Here is a 26,801-nt window from a genome sequence, read left to right as displayed (position 1 = left end):
AGAGCCATTGCAGGGTGTGGTTAATTATCACATTCAGACCCCAGTGGAAAACTATAAGCCTAGAATGCAGAATTCTCAACTTGATGGCTGAAACTTTTAGCCTCAGTTTCCAGCTCCTCTATTCATCCTACTGTGTGTGTCTCCTGGGAAGGAAATGTAAATAAGAAGGAGGTGTTGCAAGGGTTGTGTTCAAACTGTGTGTTAGGCTTGATTTGCTCACACAGTTGACTTCAGTTAATACTTACAGCAATACCAAAGCAGAGTCACATGTTCATCGTCCTGATTTTGCAGATATCTCCAAAAAGACATGTAGATAACAGCGGGGGAATGAATATTGCCTTAATTTTAGTTTTGATCCTTGTAAAGTTGTTTCAAACTCTTTTTTTTCCTCAGTGTTTTCATTGGTCTGTTGCCTGGGTCAGGTAAACGGGCTGTGTCTTGCTATCTCATGCTCACATTACTAGAATAGTCTTGGAAAGATGATATTGGTATATTTTAACACCAGATATTTGTCAGAATGGCAAATGTTGGGAGAAAACATGTTAAAAGTTAGTATCTGCTTTCACTGGAAACACAATATTAAAAAAATAAAACTTACACGTTCTAATGCACCCACTCATTATTAGAAAGTTGTAGGTTTTACCGAAGGGTTTGGTTTCTCTCAGATACATATAAACAAAATATTAAGTACAGTTTAGTTAAGGTCATTGTATGTTAAAGAATACTTTGGATATCAATCTAAACATTTAGGGTATTAATAAATGACATCAGTGAGTTAGTTTGTATTAACAAGACCACTGTTCATTTATATAAACTAATCCTTCAAAGTATATGGATGATATAATTAAACTAAGTTGCTCTGTTTCTCTCCTCAGCTCAGTCCGTTTTTAAGACATTCGGTTCTGAAGAGAACATACAATGTCACTCTGCCATATTCATCCTCTAAGAGAGAAAATACCTCTCATCCAGAACAGAAAGCCAAACAGAAACATTGAAGAGAGATAGTGCAGTATTCTAACTGGTGAGTACACTAGACCCACAGGGTCATAGAGATACATGGGCATCACCCCCTTCCACTCTGGGGTGATATCTTGGTCAGATCCTTAACTTCACTCACCGAGATCACCTAGGTTGATGGTGTGAAGCAATCATTAACAGATTATAGTGAAGATCATCTTCATGCTTCTACATTTGACTGTTAATCTGATTTTGATAGCTTTTTTTATTGTTAAGACAGGGGAGTTACCTTAATGTGATTAAGTTGCAGCCTCTTGGTTGACATACTTTTCCATTACAAAGAAATACATTGTCTCTTAATAAATTATAATAAATTAAAATTGTGCTTTAGCCAAATATTTTGAAATTATATAATATGGCAACTTGAGTATTTTCTGGACAGATTATTATTTTTTTATTTTTTAAAAATTTCCAACTCTTCCCCTCCTCCCATTTACCTCCCACTCCCCCCACTCCCCTCCCCCTCCCTCTCCAGTCCGAAGAGCAGTCAGGATTCCCTGCCCTGTGGGAATTCCAAGGTCCACCCCCCTCCATCTAGGTCTAGGAAGGTGAGCACCCAAACAGACTAGGCTCCCACAAAGCCAGTCCATGCAGTAGAATCAAAACCCAGTGCCATTGTCCTTGGCTTCTCAGTCAGTCACATTTAGAGAGTCAGGTTTGATCACGTGCTCGTTCAGTCCCAGTCCAGCTGGCCTTGGTGAGCTCCCATTAGATTAGTCCAAACTTTTCAGTGGGTGGACGCATCCCTCGCGGTCCTGACTTCCTTGCTCATGTTCTCCCTCCTTCTGCTCTTCATTTGGACCTTGGGAGCTCAGTCCAGTGCTCCAATGTGGGTCTCTGTCTCTATCTCCATCCATCGCCAGATGAAGGTTCTATGGTGATATGCAAGATATTCATCAGAGTGGCTATGGGATAAGGCCAGTTCAGGCACCCTCTCCTCTGCTGCCCAAGGAAAAAACATCTCCTTGGACACCTGGGAACCCCTCTAGACTCAAGTCTCCTGGCAATCCTAAAATGTCTCTCTTAATTAAGATAGCTACTTCCCTGCTTCCACATCCACCCTCCATCTCAACCATCCCATTCCCTCAAGCTCTCCCCAATCCTCCCCTTCTCCCTTCTCTCTCCCCATCTCCTCTAACCCCCCACCCCACCCCTACCCCCATGCTCCCAACTTTTGCCTGGAAATCTTGTCTACTTCCAGTATCCAGGAGGATAACTGTATGTTTTTCTTTGGGTTCACCTTCTTATTTAGCTTCTCTAGGATCATGAATTATAGGCTTAATGTCCTTTATTTAAGGCTAGAATCTACTTATGATTGAGTAAATACCATATTTATCTTTTTGGGTCTGGGTTATCTCACTCAGTAAAGTGTTTTCTATTTCCATCCATTTGTATGAAAAATTCAAGATGTCGTTGTTTTTACTGATGAATAAAACTCTATAAAGTGTATATGTGCCACACCGTCTTTATCCATTCTTCTATTGAGGGGCACGTAGGTTGTTTCTAGGTTCTGGCTATTATAAATAGTGCTGCTATGAACATAGTTGAACAAATGCTTTTATTGTATGATTGGGCATCTCTTGGGTATATTCCCAAGAGTGGAATTCCTGGGTCCTGAGGTAGGTTGACTCCAAATTTCCTGAGAAACCGCCACACTGATTTCCAAAGAGGTTGCACAAGTTTGCATTCCCACCAATAATGGAAGAGTGTTTCCCTTACTCCACATCCTCTCTAGCATAGGCTATCATTGGTGTTTTCAATTTTAGCCATTCTGACAGGTGTAAGATGGTATCTCAAAGTTATTTTGATTTGCATTTCCCTGATTGCTAAGGAGGTTGAGCATGACTTTAAGTGTCTTTTGGCCATTTGAATGTCTTCTGTTGAGAATTCTCTGTTCAGTTTAGTACCCCATTTTTTTTAATTGTGTTAATTAGGGTTTTAATGTCTAGTTTCTTGAGTTCTTTATATATTTTGGAGATCAGACCTTTGTCTGATGCGGGATTGGTGAAGATCTTCTCCCATTCAGTAGGCCGCCTTTTTTGTCTTAATGACAGTGTCCTTTGCATTACAGAAGCTTCTCAGTTTCAGTAGGTCTCATTTATTCATTGTTGCTCTTATTGTCTGTTCTACTGGGGTTCTATATAGGAAGTGGTCTCCTGTGTCCAACAGATTATAACTCTGGGTACATTTAGACAAATGAATAGATATTCTCATATAAAACATTAACATATAGTAGCTGTAAACTAACCATAATGACTATGATTGTGCCTTAGACATTGTTTTTGTAATGCAGTACTGTATTTAAACATTTAATGATGCTGTATCCAAAGATTCTTTTTCATTTCAGTGTTCATACTATTAGAAGACATTGTACTTCAGAAATTGAGAATGATTATATTAATTATTAGGGACTAGATTCTAAACAGACAACAGTTATTTATCAAAGCAATAATCCTCTAAAACTAAAAAATCTGACATATCATAGACTATTAGAGGAACAGATAAAATTCTTTATTAGTATCACAGACATTAAATATAAATTCTTAGATTTATATTTAAGGTGGCAGGAGATATTTGAGTATTACACATTTTGTGCTAGAATAATATTTCAGACCTATTAGGCTAAATAAAATGCCATGTTTTCATTTCTTTAATTTTTATGTGGTAATTATGCGGTATAAAATACCTATGGTCAAAGTTATAATTCTATTGGTTAGTGATGATCTAGATTGGAACATCCACATTTTAGGTTAGTGACCACATCAGTATTTTCTATAGAAAAGTTATGTCATTATTTCATTTTAATTATTGGAAGAATTTTGCTAAATTACAAAAACCAGGTTGGAATATATTTTCTTTCTGCATATCGAAACCGCCATTGTATTATCATCTCTCTCCCATGCTCTTAATGAGCTGTTTTTGCTTTGAAGATTGTGTCTTTTATCTTCTTTCAGAGATCAGAAAAAACAAAACATAAGCCAACGCACAAATTTAATGTTCCTAGGTTTTCTTCCCTTCAGTGTCTGCCTCAGTGTTCTTTGATGTTTGCAATATTTTGCATTGTGTGATTTGGTGCTTTTTATCAATCATAAAAATTATCACAAATTGTTTTTTTTTTCAAGTATTGATGTTCCACATCCTGTCTTATCCTAATTTGGCAATATGATTATGAGCATTCTTTGTCTTGTGTTGAATGTACTTTTGTACTTATCAATCCTCTATCATCTAACCTGAAGTTAAGTACATCTACTGGAGTCTTAAATTATTGCTTATTTATATCTAAAACTTCCACTTGACTAGTATGTGTAAGCTCTTTGTCATGTTACCATGTTGTAAGCATTCCACTCACCATCATTTTACACCATAGAAGGGAGCCCCCACTCTGACTCAGCCGTCGCTCTGCTTGTAGCCTGTCTTCTGTTTCTTCGCCATAGCTCACAAATGACTGATATGTTGGTCTAAATAAATATTGTTTATGAAAACTTAGAACGTGGTTGATATTTCTTTGAAGAGGAAGGAGAAGATCTCTTTATATGGATGCGCCGATGACTGGGACTGGTTGTTTTAGAATAGGAGTTCCCTCATTTTTTAGGATTCCCACAATTCTCATCACCCGCATTCTCAGAGGCCAGCCTTTCTGTTATCTGCCATGAGGTCTGTTAATTTATCATGCCTTTTCTTTTCCTCCTTGTACAATGTTCAGATGTTCTGGAGCTGCTGAGATCATTAGCTGCCATGTTTAATGCTCTATTATTGTCTGGTAGACAAATGCACAATGCATCTGACAGATGTCTTCCATTGGAAAGTGATAAAATACCAGGTTCCATCATGTTCTTCCCTTCTGTCAGGTTCTTCCTGTAGGGCCCCAAGAATGCCACAACACCAGCTTAGATTCTTGCCCATTTTGTGGTGTTGTCTTACTCTTTGCCTTGACTTTACAGGGAGTGCAAGTCTTCCCTTGTGTTACTTTCTCCTTTTCTATCTTATCAGGTTACTGGTTCTTCAGGCTATCTCTGTGGCTTCTTTCATTTATGTGTATTTAGATAAAAATTTCTTAGTAATATGTTTTTATATACAGTCTACAATATTTTGTTCATTGTCATATCTAAAATTTCTTTTTATCACAATTTACATGCAGTTTTCTGCAAGGATATATTTCCTCTAAGTTAGCATGCCTACTTATTGGTATCATTTACCTCTAAATTTATTGTTTATGAAGGTTATATTGTGACAGCACATTTTACCACTAGGTGTTTATTGACCTCTTCTATGTGGTGTGATATAAAAAAGGTTCCTTTAGAATCATACTAGTGCTCTAGAATTTCTTTTCTGAAATGAAACCCTCTGAGTGAAAGCTCTCTCAAACAAAGGCCCTGTTCAACTTCAGCATTATAGATGGACAGGAAGAACCCCCTCCATCTTCCCTGTATTTAGGCATTTCTACATTGTCATTGCAAACTCACAACAAACTACTATATTTGCATGCAGGATTATCCTCACTGTAGTAAATATAGTGGAACTTGGAGTCTCTGTCCCTTAATTTACTTTTATGAGAAGCACATGGTTAGTTATGTCACAATTAGAAAGAAACTTAAAGCTTGACTGAACTACAATACTCTCAAGATGAGTGAGCTGATACTACGTTGAAATGCTGACACCAGTCTAACCCATGTCGGTGGAAAAGGTGGACAATAGAGCAGTGTCCTACTGTTGGAAGTAAAAACATAACCACCTCCTGCGTTGGAAACACATCAGACAGTAAAAGATAAAGGATTTGAACAAGTTCTAATATTCCCAGTTTTTCCTTTGTCAGATCATCTGTGTCCAACTGCTCCTGGTCACGAAGGTATCAAACCATTGTTTGTTATGTGTACTCTCACAGAAACAAAGCTGAGAAATAGACTAGCGTTTCTCCACAGGTGAACCCTAATAGAGCCTCTTACATGCTGCAGGTACATTATATAAGTAATCGTACTGTAAAAGGACTTCGCTCCCAGATCATTTGTCCCTGGTAAAATCCAGTGTATAAAGTTACACCATGAAAGTTTTAAGAGCGTATTTGCTGATATTTTCTCTTTTTACTCTCTCTGGGATTCATCTTATTAGATGTGCTACTGTATATGCAGCAATGTATATGTAACTGCTGTTACAATGCAGCAATGTGTATGTAGCTGCTGTTACATGTTGGGAGCAGTAAGACCCCAGATCCTGAATTTCTTGTTTTCCCCTGGTCTGAGTGCCTACAGCTGCTCTGAGCAGGAGACCTTCAGGAGTTCCTGATGGCAGGAGATTGGTTTCTGGTGGGTTTGGCTGGGGCGTGGCTATCTCTATAGAATCTGCCCCTGAACACAATAAAGGGGCATTCTTGAGCAATTCAAGGATGACCCGTGTCACTGTTTCTCTGTCTGTGAGTCTTTGTGTATTTTAACCTCCAGCCCCTTGCTCGAAGCTCGGGAACTGGGTGCCAGCGCACAGAGCATAGACACGGGGGTGCAGTGCACAGCAGTTACAATGCAGCAATGTGTATTAGTGCAGCGATGTGTATGTAACTACTGTTACAATGCAGCGATGTGTATGTAACTACTGTTACAGTGCAGCGATGTGTATGTAACTACTGTTACAATGCAGCAATGTGTATATAACTACTGTTACAATGCAGCAATGTGTATATAACTACTGTTACAATGTAGCAATGTGCAAGCAACTACTGTTACAATGTAGCAATGTGTATGTGACTACTGTTACAATGTAGCGATGTGTATGTAGCTACTGTTACAATGCATCATTGTGTATGTAACTACTAATACAGTGCATCAATGTCTATGTAGCTACTGTTACAGTGCATCAATGTTTATGTAACTGCTGTTACAATGCAGCAATGTCTATATGACCCTGCTATTACAATGCATCGATGTATATGTAACTGCTATTACAATACAGCACACAGTTTCAGGTACAGCTGACAAAGTAGCATCCGTTTTTAGCAAACCCATGTCTCCAATAGACCATTAGGACAACCCCAAAAGCCAGGTTTATTGCAACTGCTTGAAGATACTTAATAAGTTTGGTTAAAACACAGCATGCTATGACATTTATGATATTTGATTATGATGTTATAACAATTATGATGTTTGATTGAGCTGTCACACTGGCTTCTTGTTCAGGATAATAAAGAAGCAATGAGAAAGCATATTTGGGTTTAGGTAGAGCTGTGTACAGTGGGGGCACCAGTTATTTAAACAACCTTTCTCTCCTCACAGATGCAACCCAAAGGTAACATCTTTCAACAGAAGGGTAAGCTGACAGTCTTCTCACAGAGATGTTCTTCCTACGTTATGATGTCATTCATCAACTGCTTAAAGAACAGCTTCCATTCTAATCCCTAGACACAGAACCGTTTGTTGCTGTAACACATTTAATTCTTTTCCCTCATTGCATTCTTTGTGAACACATAATGTTGATGCCTCCACAGGACATAAATAAAGACAACTGAGGAAAGCTTTTCTTTTCAACTTTAGACTCTCTCTCTAACCAGAGAACGTGTTGATGTTCTGAACACCAGCATGTAAAACAAAGCAACGCTGTTACTGTGTGTGTGGGCTAGCTACCTAGCTGATTTTCTTATGCTTTGCTCTGAAATTTGAAAAGTATAAAATTACAAATAATCACAAAAGGAATATTCACCATGTTTCACTTGGTGTTTATTTTATGTGCAAAAGGAAAACCAGGAAAAAGTTATTAAATTGTGACACATCCTTTTCCACGTCCTATATGTTTGGGAAGATGGATATTGATTTGATTGTCTGTAGCAACACTATTTGAATACCTTTATGGGGAGCCTTATGACAATTCTGCACATGTTACATGTGAGTATTGTCTTTGATCCCTAGGACAAGACTAAATAAATATTACTTATAGAGCTGATATGGTAGTGATGAATTTCCTCAATTTATGCTTGTTTGAGAAATTCTTTATTTTGACTTCAGTTTTGAAGGATGATTCTGCTGAGTAGAGTCGTCATGACTGGCAGCATTTGCTGCTAGCCTAAGAGCTTTCTATTGGAGCTATGCTGGAAGTCTAATGGGAATTTCTTCATGGTTGTTTATTCTTTCTCACAATTCTGAACATGACATGTGAGTGAGCACAACACATGACAGTGATGGTCCATTTTGGGGTAAATCTACTTGGTTGTGCTCCTTTGAACTGCCTTATATATGGGTATCCATATTTGTTAAACTGTCTAAAGTATTTAGCCATTATTTCATTTCAATTTTAAGCTCCTGCTTTCTTGACCTTCTGAACTTATTATAATGGGAAGATTCAGTTAATGATATTACAGCTTATATGTTTTGTCAAGTTTTTTAAAAAAATCTCATCCCATGTCATCTCTTTCTTTTCTTCCTTTCTTTTATCTGACTAGATTAACTCAAAACACTTGTCAGATTCCAAAATACTTTCTTTTCTTTGTTCTGGTCTGTCATACTAGACAAGAACAAATGTTATTGCATTGATTCTAAACTAGGCTCCAAAGTTCTGACATTTTAAAATATGTATATCTCTTTGTTGAATTTCAGATTCACATACCACTGTATTTTTTTAAACTTATTTGTATTGCCTATCTGTGTTTTCTTGGCATTTCACTGTGTTTTCTTAGGAACTTTTTTAAAAATTCTCTTTTGGATATTTCACTTTGAAATCTACTAGTAAAAAATTACTGATAATCTTCTTTGGAGAAGCCATGTTTTCTTTTATGTGTGTTTCCCTGCACCAACGTACATTCGTATGCTCTGATAGTCACTTTTTCCTGTTTGATGGAGTAGCGTTTCTGGGACAGCAGTTTGCTGTTAGGTGAGGTATAGGACATCAGTGTGGTAGGTGCTTTAACTTTGGTAATAAGGGATCTCTAAATTTGGCTCTGATGTTATTTCATCTTTCAATGCTGTCAGTCTCTCTGAGTATATTTTTTTGTCTAGACTACAGCAGTAAATTAAGTCAGTTGTATAATTTTGCCATGGATATAAGACCCCATGCACATATGTCCCAGTTTCAATGAAGGGAACACTTGTGACACTTGGTTACATCCCAGTAGCTGCTATAGTCTCAGTTGTATGGTAGTAATGTTTATTTCCAAATCCCTTGAAGACAAGTGTCAGTAAAGCCAAGTGTCATAATCTCAGCATGCATGGCTCCTGAACCCAAACATGTAAAGTTTATTTCCTCTATGACCCTTAATCAATCAGCAGTTTCCAGGCACCAGCATTTATAAATCTGAAATTACAGAAAGGGCAAGTCTGAGTAGGACTCAAGCTTGTGGCTATGAAACAGACTACACCTAAACAAACAAGACACTGAACAAGGGTACACAAGCCCATGAGTCTGCTCCCATCAGGACACAGCTGCAGTTCCTAAGGAAAGGTGGCAACAGAAGTGACCTTTGTTGCAACTTGTCTTCTATAAAAATGAAAAAATCCTGAAGTGTATTCTTAGATAGCAAAACAGATAGGAAACTCAGCCAGCCCCCAGAATGGATGCACTGTAGGACCATGGCATCCTCCAGCATTTAGAGGTCCCTGCCTGCTGCTATGATTGGAGCTTGTTGATACTGTTCTACTTGCTTGTTCCCTAGCAGAAATGGTAGGGACCCTATGGAAGGGTGAGGTTATAGTTGGAACTTTCTGTATTCTTTCCTGTGCATTGCTTTTCTAACTCTCCTTGCTATGAGGGTTTCAGGCATTTCTTTGCTGAGTTATAGAGTTCTCTCTCTCTCAATCATTCTCAAAATTCAGTTTTCTTTTCTTACTCAGGTTCCTACTCTGTCAGATTCTTATTAGGCACATCCATAGTGGAAGATTAAATATTAAATGTCAAAATCTTGGTAGATGTTCTACTACTAATACTATTTTGGAAAACAAATCAATCACAGAGAATGACTTCAATAATTGCTTACTTTTCAGAAGGATCATTGACACTTTGAGTTTTGACAAAAGCTACAGAAATGACATAGACAGAATTGACTTATCCATATAACCAAAATTAATGTAATTTTGGAAAAATCAAGCACTTTGGAGATGTTCCAATGTATTCTGACTCAAGAAAATCTATTGAAAATATCGTCACTAATGCATTTAAGAAGAATCACTAATGATTAAAATAACAAAGAGGATAATTCATGAATGAATAAGTATTCTTCCACTGAATTGAATAAATTGAACTAAAATGATTTTTAGAAAATACTTCAAAACTACGAGATAATGGAGAGGAGCCCTAGACCTCGTGTCCTAGCTGTGGAATCACCTGTGTACGTGTTCTGTGGCTGAACAACTTTATATGTCACATCATGTGCTATAAAGAAAAGAATTCAGAAAGAAAATAAAAATCTTTCTGCAAAATGTGGAGCTTGCATTTTTAAAAGAATAATTTAAAGAATATTATAAACCATAAAATGTATTTTGAATGTTCTGAGCTGCACAAATTTTCTAAAGGAGGACTCTAGTTTACATGGTTTATATAAGACAGAAGAAAGCAATGTCTGAAAGAAATACAGCAGGAATAAGTGGGATCTTGAGAATCCTGGAATTGGATTTTCACTATGACAGTTACATTCATAGAGGAAACAGAGTCTCTGGAGCCCTATCCATGAGCACATTTTCTGTGAGTAAGCAAATAGCAGCCAGTAGGATGGAGAGGCCGGTAATCAGATGGGGCCTAGCTCAGTGTAACTGTGTTCTTATAAAACATGCAAATTTGGGTATAGAAACATATACAGTAGAGCACCATATGATAATAAAGGTAGAGGTGATGTTGTTGCAGCTGAGACCCTGGAAAATCAACCCCAATAATAAGTAGCTCTTGAACTTCTGACCTCTAGAACCATGAAGCCAAAGTTTCTGCTGTTAGGGCTCTTTTTTTTTTGTGACATTTTGCTATATATGTTCAAATGTTCTGGAAAAAAAATGTGTGAGACTCACAAGCGACTTGAATTTTTAGATGTAGTTACTTAAGCTACAGAAGATGTATTCAGTTATTAGCTATTAAAATAAGCTTTTGGAAGCAAAAGGAATGTGATTTATAGTCAGCCAAAATCTATGTATAATATTAGAGCAATTTTATGAACTAATATCAGAAATGGAAATAGAAACAAACCACGGGTGAGCCAGTACTATAAATTAATCATAGAATTTATTTCTTTTTCTTTTTCTGCTTTTACATTTTATGCCTGTATTTTATTTTATTGATATTTTTCATTTTGTCTACAAGCAGAAAAGTACATATGTACAGGGAGAAGAAATATTTTAAAATTTATGAAACAATGAATAAAATTATTCAAAATAAACTCATGCCTATTTCCTTTGATTTCTTTATTTAAATAGCTTGAGCCTAATTCTCTGTTCTATATTATCTATGACTTTTAATTAAAAAACTAATTCTTCCTACCATCTATTACTAATGATTTATTTATTTTCTTACTTATTTATTATCTAATATTTATCCCTTCTCTTTCTTCCTACCAAGCCCTTCTATGTAGCTCTTCTCACTCTTCCTCAAACTCATGACCTCTTTTTAATATTAATAGTTATTGCATTAATATATTGACTTGTATATGCACATATTCCTAAATATAACCTGTTAGGGCCAACTGTCACTGAACAACCAATTGATGTGCTCTTCCCTGGAGAAGCCCACCTCTGCTGCTCTAAACTTTACCCAGTTGCCTGTTGTTTTTCTGTACAGTAGAGAAGGAGGCAAACAGCAGTCCTGCCCAGCTATGACACCTGTGCACCACATCAACTACCAGCACGGCACAAAGGGTGCAATAGTTGCACACATACCTTGGTGTTAAACAAAGTGTTCTCTCATTGGACCTGAAACATGATCCACAAGGGAGATACCCTGCCTGGTGCTGGAAACCTCAGTCACTACTCAGTGCTAGTGAAGTCATCGTTATTGGAGGAGAATCCACAGATGCTAATTTGCTAAAGCAGCAGAATCCTAATAATGATCTATAACATGTCTGTATGTCCACAGTTCAGTGTAGTTCTCACCCCTCATCCAAGAAACTTCTCTTTGCAACAGACAGAGACTACTACAGAAAACCACAACCAATCAAAATGAAGACTGCACGTGTCAGTTCCAATAAATACACCTATGAAATATTCCTACACTGAAGAACCAGGGTACACCGTGGATGAGGGAGAAGAAAAAATTTAAGATCCAGGGGATCAGGGAGTTGGATGTGAGATTATGTCTCTTTATAACATCAGAAGCTATACCCGTAAAAGCCTCAACAACATAACCACCAAAATGTGAGCTGAGTAAGGATGACACAATGAACACGCCAAACTGCATGGAGAAAATCCCAGGAGGCCTCCACCTTATGGATGGTTAAAAAATAATTTTTCTGTAGCCTGCTTTTCTTGGCTATGCAGCTGAACATTGTGTGTGTGTGTGTGTGAATTGTGGGCTGGTCTTCTTTGCTTTATGTTTAAAAACCACTTGTGAGTGAATACAGGTGATAACTGTCTTTTTGTGTCCTGGTTACCGCACTCAAAATGATGTTTTCTAGCTCCATCCATTTGCCTGTAAAATTCAAAATGTCATTATGTTTTTCTGCTGTGTAGTACTCCATTGGTTAAATGTACCACATTTTCCTATCCATTCTTGAGTCAAAGGGCATTGAAGTTGTTTTCAGGTTCTGGCTATGACAAACAATGCTGCTCTGAACATAGTTGAGCACATGACTTTGTGGCATGATTAAGCATCCTTTGGGCATATACCCAAAGTGGTATTGCTATGTCTTGAGGAAGGTTGTTTCCTAATTTTCTGAGAAATTGCCACATTGACATCCAAAGGGACTTCACCAGTTTGCAGTCCCACCAGCAATGCAGGAGTGTTCCCTTTACCCCACAACCTCTCCAGCATAAGTTGTCATCAGTGTTTTTGATCTTGACCATTCTTACAGGTATAAGATAGAATCCCAGAGTTGTTTTGATTTGCATTTCTCTGATGACTAAGGATATTGAGCATTTCCTTAAGTGTCTTTCAGCCATTTTAGATTCCTCTGTTGAAAGTTCTCTGTCTAGGTCTGTACTCTATGTTTTCAATTGGATTATTTGTTTTTTAATGACCAATTTCTTGAGTTCTTTGTATATTTTGGAGATCAGGCCTCTGTCTGATGTAAGGTTGGTGAAGATCTTTTCCCACTCTGTAGGCTGTTATTCTGTCTTGTTGACCATATCCTTTGCTTTAAAGAAGTTTTTCAGTTTCAGGCGGTCCCATTTATTAATTGTTTCTCTCGGTGTCTGTGCTACTGGAATTATATTTAGGAAGTGGTCTCTTGTGCCAGTGTGTTCAAGTGTACTTACCACTTTTTCTTCTGTGAAATTCAGTGTGGTTGGCTTTATGTTGAAGTCTTTGATCCATTTGGACTTGAGTTTTGTGCATCGTGATAAATATGGGTCTAGAAGCCTGTACTTCTAATGATAGGTAGAAAGGGAGTACATCTGGGTGTGAGAGGCACTGAGGAGGAAATGGGAGGAGTAGAAGTACAGGAAACCATAATTAATATAAATTATGTGAGAAAAGAATCTTCTTTCAATAAAAGGAGGGAAAAAAGAATACAACCTAAGATGTGAGACCTTCTATCGTGATATCATAGCAATGCTTGTCACATCAGTATACTAAGACAGTGGCTGTGGACATACCCTGGAACTCTATCCTCTCTCTCTCCTCCCTCCCTCCCTCCCTTCCTCCCTCTCTCCTTCCCTTCCTTCCCCTTCTTTATCTTTTGCTTCCTTCCTCAATTCCTTCCTCCCTTTCTTCATGGTTTAGTTTTTCAGTATTTGGGGTTGAATCCAGTATTTTGCAAATAACTGGCAAGCATTTACCAACAAGATACATCCCAAACCATGTATTAACTTTTTAGTGTGATATAAGGTCTGTAGTAAGTTAATCAAACTTGAGCTCACTATGTAGCTAAGGAAGATTTTGAACTTGTAATCCTTCTGCTTCAGCCTCCCAATGGATGGGATTACATCAGGGAGCTCCCAAATTGGCTGTTAGTCTTTTTTGTATACTAGAGATATATTTAAATTTTTCTGTAAATCTAAGTACTCTAAATCTTTGTATTTAAAAGATTCTAAGGGGGGAAACATAATAAAACAGAGGATAGATTAAGGTAAAAAAGTAACAACATGAAAACATAATAATGAGTATTTAATAAGAAAACTATAAGACATTAAATCAAAAAGCTAATGAGGTGAAAAATTATCCTGGACTCATGAATTTTAACATTAGTTTTGTTTTAAATAGAAATCATTCACCAAAATACAACATAAATCAGCCTAATTACCACCAAGCTTTAAGTGATTTATGGATGAGAAAAATCTAAAATTTGTGTAAAATTTAAAATATCTATTCTTAACAATGAATCTTTTCAGTTAAATTTTAATTCCAAAACTTATTACAAAGCTATAGTGATAAAAACAGTATTGTAGTGACATAAGAAAAGATATTTAAATCCATGGAATAAAATTGTGAATGCAGAAATAAATAAATAAATCTATTATTAACTGCCTTATATCAAAGTACCAGTACCATCCAATGGGGAAACATAGTTTCTTTATGAAATGAACTGTACGCTCTCATACAAAAGATTTAAATTGGATCCTTTCTTCATTTTAAGTGTGAAATTTAAGTCAAAATTGAAAAAAACATAAAAGATTTAAATCAGTTGACACTATGCAATTCTAGAAAAAAATCATAATTTTGGATTAATCCTTGGATTTATGGATACAGTACTAAAATATAAATGACAAAAGAAAAAATATAAACCTGACAAACAATTCTAAATCAGAGGCAAAGCAAATGGAACTTCCTGAGACTAAGAAGCTTCTCCACAACAAAAGATATACTCTTTCAGTGGAAGAGTCGGGCTGAAGAATGAGAAAAGACCTATGCCTGCAGTACATCCAACACAAAGCTACTATCTGGAGGTCTGAAAAGGAATGGGAGAAATGATATAATTATATCAAAATCACAATTTAAAAACCATAAAAATGGGACATGGAAATAAATCATGAGTTCTCCAAAGATGAAATGTTTGAGAGACATTTAAAAAGCATTCAACATCCTTACCCACCCAGGGAAATGCAAATTGAAATGACTCTAAGATCTCATCTTACAGCAGTCAGAATAGCTGAGGTTAAAAACAATCATATAGACATAGTATTGCTAACAAATGCTGGCGTGGATGAGGAGATAGGGAAATACTCGGTGTTCCTGGGAGTGCAAAGTCTTGTAGCTATGAAGTGAGGAAGCTCCTCAAAAGGCTAAAAAACACGATTCAGCTGTATTACTCAGTATGTATCTTAACTACTACGTATCCTATTCTAGAGACATCAACTCATCCATGCTCATTGCCATTCTGTTCACAATAGCTATTAAAAGAAATAAACCTAGATGTCCATAAAATGATGGACATATAATGAAAATGTGCTATATTTAACAAGGGAATATTATTCAGCTACTAAGAGAAATGAAATTATTAGGCTAATGAATGCTGCTGGAAATAATGATTCTCAGTGATGTAACTCAAACCCAGAAAGACAGATGTTATTATGCTGTGGATCTTAGCATTGACTTTTAAGATATGTGTGTATTTTATGTGGAGTAACCATAGAAGTCTGGAAATCACTAAGGGACCATGGAGTTGGATTGACAGGTGAGGTAGCATGAAGGTGTATAAAGGGTTAAAAAGAAATAATAGAACAAGAAAGAAGAAATTGAACTGGGTATGAGAGTGCAGGGTAGGATAGAGAAAGAATTAGGCACCCACATTCAAGCACTGGGCTGAGCTCCTGGAGTTCAGTTGAAGAGAGGGAGGAGGGATCATATGAACAAGGAAGGTCAAGAGCATGATGGGGAAAACCACAGAGACAGCTGGCATGAGCTAATGGGAGCTCATGGACAATGGACCAACAGCGGGGGAACCTGCATCGGACCAAACTAAACACTCTGAATGTAGGTGACAGTTATGTGGCTTGATCTGTTTGTGGGGGCTGCCAGTCGCAGCAGGACCTCTCCCAGATGCATGAACTGGCTTGCCGGAGCACATTCCTTATGGTGGCATAGCCTGGATATGGGATAGCGGGACTCTGTCCTACCTTATGTTGGAATCCCAGATCTTGTTGATTCCCCAAGAAAAGCCTTACCCCCTCTGAGTGGATGGGAGATGGGAAGGGGAAGAGGTGTGGAGTGGAAGAAGGGGAGAAGGATGAACTGGAGTTGGTGTGTCAAATGAAAAGTAAATTTTTGAAACAAAAAAAAACATAAAAAAGAATTCAATGAATGCATGTCCTACAAATAAAAGGGATCATTTGAAGTCTTTCAAAGTTTAGTTTTTCCTTCAAATAACAACTCCTGTCAAGTATTTATGATAGGCAAGATCCTGTTTTAATGTATCAGTATCTGGGGACTCATGTCTGTTATTATATGTGGCTGAACAATATCAATTGCTCCTCCAGTCAGTAAGTTACTTGACTTATCATATACTACATGAATCCACTAATAATGAGAATTTTATAATGTATAAAAGTGAATGAACTGGATGGCAAAATGCAATTCTAATATGTGTTCCTTTATTAAATTGTAAGTTTAATGGAACAAAGTTGTTGTATACTGTGCCATAGGTTTGCACCAGTTATCACTGCACTTGACAGCCACCAAACTGTAGATTCAACCCGTGCATCTTTACAACAGTAGAAACTGAACAACTTCATCATAATTAGGTAATCGCATTGATTTTTAACTTTTCTACTTCATTGTGGTAAAAATTGATCAAACTCCAAAGGACCACCTCTCCAGCTCCATCTCGCTTTGAAAGAGCAATCATACTCTTAAACACCAGAGTACTGTCATTGATTTTAGAATCAACCGGACATCAGGGCAAACCTGGGTCTCCGATTGGCAGGGGGAAACTGGGTTAGAACATTTGAAACTTTATGAAACCAAAGCAGGTAAACATTAAATTACATAAAGCCTCATCTCCTTTGGCTGTCTGCATCTCTGGATTGAGCTTAAAATAGACATGAAATGTTCAGCATTCCATCTCAGAAGTGTGAAATTCAGCCAAGCACTTGACCTTTAGCCCAATGCTGGGATTCCAGTTGAGAATCAAATGTTGACTCACTCTAAAGGGGTTTCTCAGACTCTTCATTTTAAATTCATATCCGCTTTCAGGGGCTGAGATCGTAGGAGTGCACTTCCCTCAAACACAACAAAAAGCCTAGCATTGTTTGACAATCAATATCTAGACAAATGAGAGTTTTGTACACTGACAAAGAAGAAAAAGTGCCCTTGTTGGAATGCTTAATCACAGGTTGATCTGAACATTAGTAACAAATTAAAAACTGTGGTATTTCCAAGTTTATATATTTTTAGAAGGAATTTTACTAAATAATGGAGAGCTGCATCCTTTCAGGTTTTTCTAAGCAATCAGAGACCTCTGTTTTGATTAGTCTAACTATTTGCTGTCATAGCAATATAAATAGTAAAGAAGTTTGGTTTTCACTCCTCTGGTATAGTTTCAGAGGGTCATTGCTAAGTTAACTATGGATTTCACACTTGAGTAGCTAAAACAGTAACAGACAGTACATATTTTGTGCTTTTCTTTCTGTGTACCTTTAGTCTTTGACAGATGGTTGCTGACAAGAATCAGCTTGGGTGGGAAGCTAAAGTTCCAAGAAACATAAGAATCTGTATGCATAGCTGATATCCCTTAGGCTTATTTCTATACTTCATGTGATGAACACAGACCTTAGCCTTGTCTTCTGGGATGGCCCTTACCAATGATGACTTTGTCTCTTGTTTGAGTCCCAGTTCCCTGGTCTGTAAATCAGACATAATTGTATTTGTCATCTCCTCTACTTCACTAGGGGATTTTAAGGATTGCAAAACCACATAGTGCTTGACAATATAAAATGCCATGGTAATGGTTAAAATGAAGAATGACCTTGTCATGCCAATGAGCGATCTACTCCCAGGGAGAGAGTGAGGCATCTGGGATATGAATTAACTCCCTCTGACTACTGGGGCACCATTTTTGGCTGAGTGCTAGAGGGTGTGAAAGAATAAACATAGTATTTCCCTTCCCACTGTGCCTGTCTGAATTTTTTAAATACCTGGAGATATGCACAAGTATATTAAACACACTTAGAATATTCAAACTATTAAATCTGCAAAGCCATCTTTCCCTTGCACATAATTATTAAAGGAACTAATCTCCGAGTCTCATCCTCTTCAAATGTACACTAAATTCTGCGTGCTTCCTATCAAGTTCTCTCTGAATTTGCCTTCAGAGCTTAGATTGGGGAACAATATTGCATTTGCCCTTCACAGCTCATTATGTTCCGGGGGTTTAAGGCACAAGTCCTGGCTTAGGGAGTCCCAGCAGAGGAGGCCGAACCACCTGTCCCAGTTATGTCAATTAAAGAGAAGAGCATTGGTGAAAGGAAGCTAAAGGAGATTTAACCAATGTAGCTGCACTGGGAGGAGGAGCAGATAAAGGGTTCAGTGACCTCCAGTCTGTCATTGGGGTACTGATTTGAACTTCAGGTTTAAATAGAGCAAGGATCGTTGCTGGGGCAAGATGTATGCACAGTTAAGCTGGCCTAGGTAGTGTGGCCTAGAGAATCATTGTGTTACTTCTAGTTCTGCAGGGTCTCTCAAAAAGTCTTCATTGTCTATGAGGGGTAATTTGATTCCCCTAGTGTGATAGTTCCTGCTCTAGGTTGCAGCCTTAGCATCATGTACAAATCCCTCATTTTGGGGATGATGTGACTCATTAGGTTCTCTGAACTGTAGGTGTTATCTTTGTCATGTAATAAAGATGTTTACTAACCAAACCTTTTCTTCCCAGAATCTAAGGAAAGGGCAAGAAAGAGGGATTCTAGGAGAAATATTAAAGAAGCAAAAACTGAACCAGACAAAAACAAAGTGAAGTGAGCTGGGCCAGTTACTCCTTCAGTGATAGTGCTATGAACTATACTTTTATATAGATTACTTTTTATGTACAGTGTTGTGACTGCTTTATGTTTAAAATCTATAGTCTAAGCAGATCATTAATTTACACTATCTTGCTAGAACTGTTCTAATAAAGAGGTCTGTGTGCTTTAACCAAAAGAGAAATTCTGCCTTGTAGTTTTGTAAATTGATATTTATTGAGCTCTACATTTTTCTCTGCTTCCTTCCCTGCCTCTCCCCTTCCCATGTCAGTCCTCCACTAAGGTCCCCATGCTCCCAATTTACTCAGGAGAGCTTGTCTTTTTATACTTTCTACTTCCCATGTAGATTGTATCTATGTAAGATTCTCTTAGTGTCCAAAGGATGCTCAATCATGCCACAAGGACATGTGCTCAACTATGTTCATAGCAGCTTTGTTTGTCATAGCCAGAACCTGGAAGCAACCTTAATGCCCCTTGATTGAAGAATGGATAAGAAAAATGTGGTACATTTACACCATAGAGAAAAAAATAACAACACCTTGAATTTTGCAGGAAAATGGATGGAGCTAGAAAGCATTATTTTGAGTGAGGTAATCCAGACACAGAAAGACAATTATCACATGTACTCACTTAGGTGGTTTTTAAACATAAAGCAAAGAAAGCCAGCCTACAAACCACAATCCCAGAGAACTGCCTTGTAGTTTGGCAGACAATAAAACTGAGTTCAAGCTACCCTCATGGTGGTAAGGGATGGCCTTGGTCATTGCTAGTCTCCTAGCTTCCTTCTAGTGGCTAATGGACAGCTTGTGGCAGTCCCAGACTCCTGTTGCACCCTCTGATTTCTGTCCCCATTTCAGAGTGTGCTTTGCAAACAAGGAACTCAGGACCGCGAGGGGTGCACCCACACACTGAGACAATGGGGATGTTCTATCGGGAACTAAGCTTCCCCCTCTAATAGGTTAGAAGACCACTGTATAACATGTTCAGTCTATTGATTGCCTCCACAATAACCTGCTAATAAGAGGAGACATTCAGTGATATAGAGGTTAGAACTTCTGGGATTCTAACCTTCTAGGTTTAAGAAGAAAGAATTCAGCTAAAACACAATTTATTGAGATAGGATCTGACATATCTCAGCGTGACCTCAACTTTACTATGTAGCTGAGGATGACCTTTAACTCCCTATTCTGTCTCTGCCTTCCCTGTGCTTGGGTGGGTGCCAGCAAATCTGAGCTACACAGTGCTGGGGAACTGAACAGAGGAGAGTGCCTCATGGGTATTAGTCAAGACCACATCCCATTGAGCTGCACTTCCAGAACTGCAGAGAGTACACTCATAATAATGAGTGTTCTTTTTGGACAGATAGTTCAGTTTTTAAAGAGCTTGTCATAAAACGTGAAGATCGTAGGTCAGTCTGCAGAACAACAACAAACCAAACCAAACAAAAACACCTTATGCTTGTGATCCTAGCACTGGGTATGAAGCACTGGAGCCTGCTTACATTGCATCTGTAGCTTCTTACTCAATGTAGGGTCAGGAGAACAAAAGTGTAATACTAATAAAACTTTACATTTTTGAGCATTTCTTGTGTGACAGTTATTGTGAGGAATATCTTATGAGCATTTTGGGCTAGTTATTCATTTTAACATTCAAGCACATTAAAACTATATTATCTGCATGTATGTAGGATAGCAAACTGAGATATAGGCATGATCAGGACTAGTCCCATGTTAATATTTACAAGGCTTGGACCAGCAGGGCAGGTTTCCTTTCAAACAAGAAGCTTTATTTCAAATACCCAAGGGGTGTGTGTGTGTGTGTGTGTGTGTGTGTGTGTGTGTGTGTGAGAGAGAGAGAGAGAGAGAGAGAGAGAGAGAGAGAGAGAGAGAGAGAGAGTTTATTTCTTAACTGCAATATGAAAGTGATTCACTATGAAGTTTTTCTGGCAAATAAATTAAATTTGAAAACAGAGTGCCAGTTTGTTGTGTTATTTCTGTCCTTTGGATGTTTCAAATTGCAGCTTCCTGCTTCATAATTAGTTTGGAAAGCAAAGTTAGGAAAAGTATGTGGGAAAGATTAGAACCACAAATGTTAATGCTATTTGCAAAACACACATTCTTAAATATGGATGTGGAAATGAAGTATTGATTATCTACTAACTATCGTTTAATTAAAATTTATATCTTCTGTTTTTTGAGATTATAACATATCATTTTCTCTTATCCTTTCCTCCATCATAACCTTCCCATATATACTTTTTGCTCTTTTTCAAAATAATGGCCATTTTTCTCATTAGAAATATTATATTTATTATATAAATATTGTTATATATATATACACACACACAAACATAATATTTCCAAGTTTATAAACACAGCCTTGTCAATTTGTCTAATGTTTCTCATATGTATGTTTTCAGGGCTGACCATTTGTTATTAGATAACCAATTGATGCACTCTTCCCTGTGGAAAATATTTCTCCTACTCTCACTCAGCATTCCTTAGTTGTCTGTGGTCCTTTGTATAGTATTGAGTTTTCATGTTTTTGTGTTTTCCCTGTCTACTTTTGTGGTGCAGAGAAATTGTCCATATTCTATCAATTATGTTTTAAATAAATGCTGATAGCATTTAAATAAATGCTTGCCAGTAGCCAGGCAAGAAGCATAGGTGGGAATTGGGACAACCAGAAAGGAAGTAGATGCAGATCAAAGAGAACAGGAGAATTCTGGGAAGAGGGAAGATGTGACTCTGCCACTGAAAAAGGTACTGAGCCATGTGGCTAAGACAGATAAGTATAATGAGCTAATGTAAGTTATAAGAGTTAATAAGAAGCCTGAGCTAATGGACCAATTAGTTAATAGTTAATGTAGACCTCTGTATGATTTGTTTGGGACTTAAGGACTGTGGGAAATGGGCAGAACAAGGACTGGGCAGGACAGAAACCTCATACAAGATTTTTGCATGTCTATTATTGTTGTGTTTTTTCAGTTTATGTTTAGTTAGTCATTTTGGTGAGACTTTGTGGGTGTAGCTTTTAATATTTCTAGGAATTAGAATCAAACAGGAAATTTCCTGTTCCTCTGGCTTCTACAATCTTTCTGCCCCCTCTTCTGCAATGATCCCTGAGTCATAGGTGTTGGAGTTGTATTGTAGATGTATAAGTTGGAACTTAGCTGCACAACTCTTAGTTTTGATAAGTTGTGCTTTTCTATAATGGTCTCTGTCTGTTGCAAAGGGGAGTTTCCTTAATGAGGAACAAGGACTATACTTACCTATGGCTATAAGGACAGATGTTTAGATTGGAGTTAGGGTTTATGCTATTGAGTAAGGGTCAGCTCTTGACTTTCCTCCAAGATCCATCATTTCACAGGCTCTGAGTACTTGGTTGTTGATTATTAGCATGATTTATCATTTGTTTTGTTGGGCTTAATTCTACCTAAAGAACTGTTGATTACTATCAAAGAAGTCATGCTATCCTGCACCCTTAGGGTTATTGTGTCATACTGGTTTTTGTTATTTGCATAGGTATCATAATATAGGTATCATAGTTGGGAGCAACTGTAGTTTGCTTTTTCCCTTGAAACTTTTATGGGGCCATCTGGTACCTTAAAAGCTAGTCCTTGGGAAGAAGACTTTGAGGCCAGTAGTAGTTCTGGAATCTTTGGGTGTCTTCAGCAATAGGGACTTACCTTCTGCTTGTGGGTCAACAAAAGACAATATCAGTAAACTATAAGGTTTTGAGACTCTCTTGGACAACTTGGTCCACTGCTCAAAACAGAGTTTTTCCTTCCTGGAGATATTTTTGTTGGTTGTTCTTTGACTTTTGGAAGGAACATTTCCATCCCAGATGGAAAATTTTTGTTGTTAACTATGTATGTATAATTATACTTCCACTTAGGTGTATAATGGATACTTTTACATAGATAATTAATTGTATGATTTTTTGTTTTATTTTCAAAGATCCTTCCTGTTCCTTTACTGTAGAACTAGAAAAAAAAAAACAATTTCTTTCTTTTAATGTGATTGCTGCAATACATTTATAAAAACAGAGACTGCTTTTCATTTTCTAGCCACCAAGACCCAAATAATCAAATAAAACCTATATTAATTACAACACTGTTTGGCCAATGGATCAAGCATATTCCTAGCTATCTCTTATATCTTAAATTAACTTATTTCTATTAATCTATGTATTTCCTGTGACTTACTTTTAAGGTTTTGGCATATTTCTCCTTTGACAGCTACATGGCATCTCCTAACTTGGCCTCCTTTCCTCCTCTATCTCTGCCTGCCTTGTTGTATTCTGCCCTTAGGTCAAAGGAGCTTCTTTATTAACCAATGGTAATAAAATATCTTTACAGCATACAGAGGGGAATCCCGCATCACATTTAATCCCATTGTGAGTTTGTAACAAGTATAATAGAGCATTGTTTGTTAATAATCCATGGATTTCAAGCCCCGTTCCTTGGCTTTCTTTTCTTCCTTTCATAGTTAATCTTGTGGTAGGTCAAACACAGATTCTAAGACCTCAGATCAGGTAAAGCAATTTACAGCTTATTTTGCACTTACGAATGTCATTTGGAGACTTAAAGACAATGAGATATAAGAAGTCCCGGACTGTACCTCAGTTTCCTTCCACCAGACTAACCTCATAAAATCTAGTGGTCACCACCAGAGAAGTTATGTATGCAGCCTCCCCTTGATTTCTTACCAGTTCCAATGTTCAGATAGCTGCTTACAGTTGAGCTAGCTAAAGGCTTTTCTGATTAAATCCCAGGCTTCTTACTGTGGCCCTACTATGACAGCAAAACCAGCCTTTAGGGCCTTGTGTGGCATGATCATCTCCAGTGATTTATGCAATGCCACTTTCTTGATGATTAACCTGAATAAATCATGTTGGTATTTTCAGGAGTGGTCAAGCTGCCCTTTATGTTCTTATCAGTTTTCAGGGCAAGAAGAAATTAGCTCAGTACTCCCATTGATCTTGTGAGAAAAATTGTTCTTCACACCAGGAGTTCTACTGATAAACAATGAACACTGCAAATAACTTGCCAGTTCAATTTTAATCAATAAAGTTTCTGACGATGCATTATTCTAGAGTTCTGTTTAAATCACCGTGACTGTAACTGTTGTTTTCTAAACCTTTTAATCTAATTGGAAGATCTTCCTTTCTACTATTAATAAACACTCACTAAACTGTCTGCACCTAATTGAGCCATAGTAATTTATGGGTACTCCCTACTGTTCCTTGCCTCTTTAATCAGACAGACTACTTTATGTCTTTAACTAATGAAATCTCAGCATCCACCCAGAAGATCTGATCAAATGTCACTAGTGAATAAATCTTCATTAGCACTGGAGGGTTCCAAACCTGGTCTCCATCTTGACACAATTATCATCTCTCAGCTCTGCTCTTGTCACATAGCAAACACCTTTCTACCATCTCTCAAATGATGCCTTCATCACCATGGTAGCATGACTCTGTGCTGGTCCTCAGTGTGAAAGTCGAGCTGACTGTGAATAACACAGTGTTGACTACAGCTTCCTTTGCAACTTCCCTGCCTCTTACTTTGTCATGGGAAGAGCACACCCTATTAGGCCACTCACAGTGTTCATATTTTGGTGAAATACTATGTGCTATTCATATAAAGGAAAGAATAGATATATCAAAATATTATTAAGAAAAATAGAATATTCTGACAATTAAGTCTTTATATGGAAGCTTTCCTGGGGAGGACTCCATTGACTATATTAACATTAAGAAGACAAGAGCACTGACTTTAGCTAAATATTCTCAGAAAATGACAGAAGAAATTTATTTTTAAAGTTCTTTTATCCCATATGCTTCATTTTACAGCATTCCCTTATGATATCATTTGTATAATCCCCCAAAGGCAGGTCAACCACTAATGACTTTGGTACATGAAATTACTAAAAGAGAAATATATGCTGACAGGGAAAGGTCAAAGGACAAGGCAACAATATCAACCACAGAAATTGCTAAATTGTCTCTTAATGTACACGGTGTGCTGTTTATATAATTCCAGGTGGTATTCTAAACATGTCACAAATGTTCATCTTCAAAACATCTCTAAGCGGTTGTTCCTATTGAAAAATTACATTTTCAGAACAGAGGACCAAAACACGGCAAGGAGAGAGTCTCACAAGTGAGTACGAGTACCTAACAAGTGGAAGAAACGGCCTTGGAAGGCAAGCACTTGGGTTTCGCTGTTAATTCTTGTCCTTCTACGCTATGCTAACTCTGCACAACCAGACTTGTAGTGGATTCTGCATCTTAATATATAAAGCAAACTTCAGCAAAATGATACCTCAGGGTATCTTGATGTTCAGTTATATGATATGTCCCAACGTTCCCCAGAACTCCAGTGCTATGGTTTTGAGGATTTTGTGTCTTCAGGGTTTATGGATCAGAGGCTTGGTTCTCAAGCGTCGTGATGTATGAATATGATGTAGACTTTTAAGAGGAAAAAACAACCAAGAAGCCCTAGAAACACTGGGCTGTGACTTTGGAGGGAATCAACACACTTCTTTAGCACTCTGTTAGGGCTCAGGAGACAGGCGTTTAAAGGTCTGATCATGGCCCAAGTCAGACTTGCTGGCTTCCTGTCATGTCCACTCCTTTCCACAGGCCCTATCCACAGCTGTCTACTGTATAATGCAGCCAAGGGCTGTCACCAGAACCCAGTAGATATTATGCCCTTTTCTTCAATCCTGGACCCGTAAGCTACTTAAACCATTGCTTCTCTTTTCAGTTATCTTATTTCAGATATTAAGTTATAGAATCTACAAATTAATTAATAATCTCAATATCTCACATAATCATTCAAAAATGCCCCATGCATTTAAGAATTTTTATCCCATAGCCGGGTGGTGGTGGCACATGCCTTTAATCCCAGCACTTCAAATGGGACTGTAAAAACACATGATTTCTATTAAGGTTCAAACTCCACTCACAGTTGTAAACTATATATGCCTTTCTCAAGTCAAGAACTCTATAATTATTGATTTAAAAATATGTTTCAAGCCAGGCGGTGGTTGCACACACGTTTAATTCCAGTACTTGGGAGGCAGAGGCAGGTGAATCTATGTGAGTTCAAGGGCAGCCTGATCTACAAAGAGCTAGTTCCATGACAGGCTCCAAAGCTACAGAGAAACCCTGTCTCTAAAAAACAAAAACAAAAACAAAAGGAGAATGTTTATTCCATTACAATTTCTATGAAAATTTACAGAACTAACATCTCTGAGAAGACACACATCAGAGACATAAATACAAGTATAAGTGAGTGTTCACAGACCTCATCAACAGAACAGTGATTTTCTTTTCTGGGAGAGTCATTAAATTCTCGTGGAAACAGTGTCTCATGTGAATAACCTTATAAAAAAGTCCTCCTAACATGGGATTTGATATGGGTCTTTAGTGGGCCACTAAATGATATGTCCAGAGATTCTTATATAAAATTCCTAAAACACAAATGCCATACTTTTTATTGTTTGTATGTGTTTCATGCTTTTTTAAAAAATTAAAAAATAAAAAAATATTAATATACAGTCGGCCAAAGCTGGTCCACAGGGGAGCTGAAATACATATAATTGTCCTATGGTCACTAGATAGAATGAAGATAGACTTGGGCTACCTACTACAATTTTAAGATTGTAGGTGATAAAATTTATATGTCAGAATTCCTGCCTCTTTGTTGGCATTTGGAGAAATATTTATTTGCATGTTCTTACATTATATATTTCTTTTTTTTTTTTTTTTTTTTTT

The 26,801-nt window shown here is 37.4% G+C and overlaps 1 protein-coding gene across 1 annotated transcript in view; it reads left to right on the top strand.

The window, feature by feature from the left end:
* The window catches only part of Stpg2 (sperm tail PG-rich repeat containing 2), a 1,012,587-nt gene that overhangs the window by 315,491 nt on the left and 670,295 nt on the right, over positions 1–26,801 (top strand). The window contains exon 13 of the mRNA XM_050121746.1: positions 876–1,021. Coding sequence (XP_049977703.1) covers positions 876–995 — 120 coding nt within the window. The 3' untranslated portion in view covers positions 996–1,021. The remainder of the gene's footprint in view (positions 1–875; positions 1,022–26,801) is intronic.

The sequence above is a fragment of the Alexandromys fortis genome, unplaced genomic scaffold (genome assembly GCF_014885135.2).
Source record: "Alexandromys fortis isolate MF-2015 unplaced genomic scaffold, M_Fortis_MF-2015_v1.1 scaffold_196, whole genome shotgun sequence".
In the NCBI taxonomy this organism is placed as follows: domain Eukaryota; kingdom Metazoa; phylum Chordata; class Mammalia; order Rodentia; family Cricetidae; genus Alexandromys; species Alexandromys fortis.
This window is presented reverse-complemented; position numbering and strand designations above follow the sequence as displayed.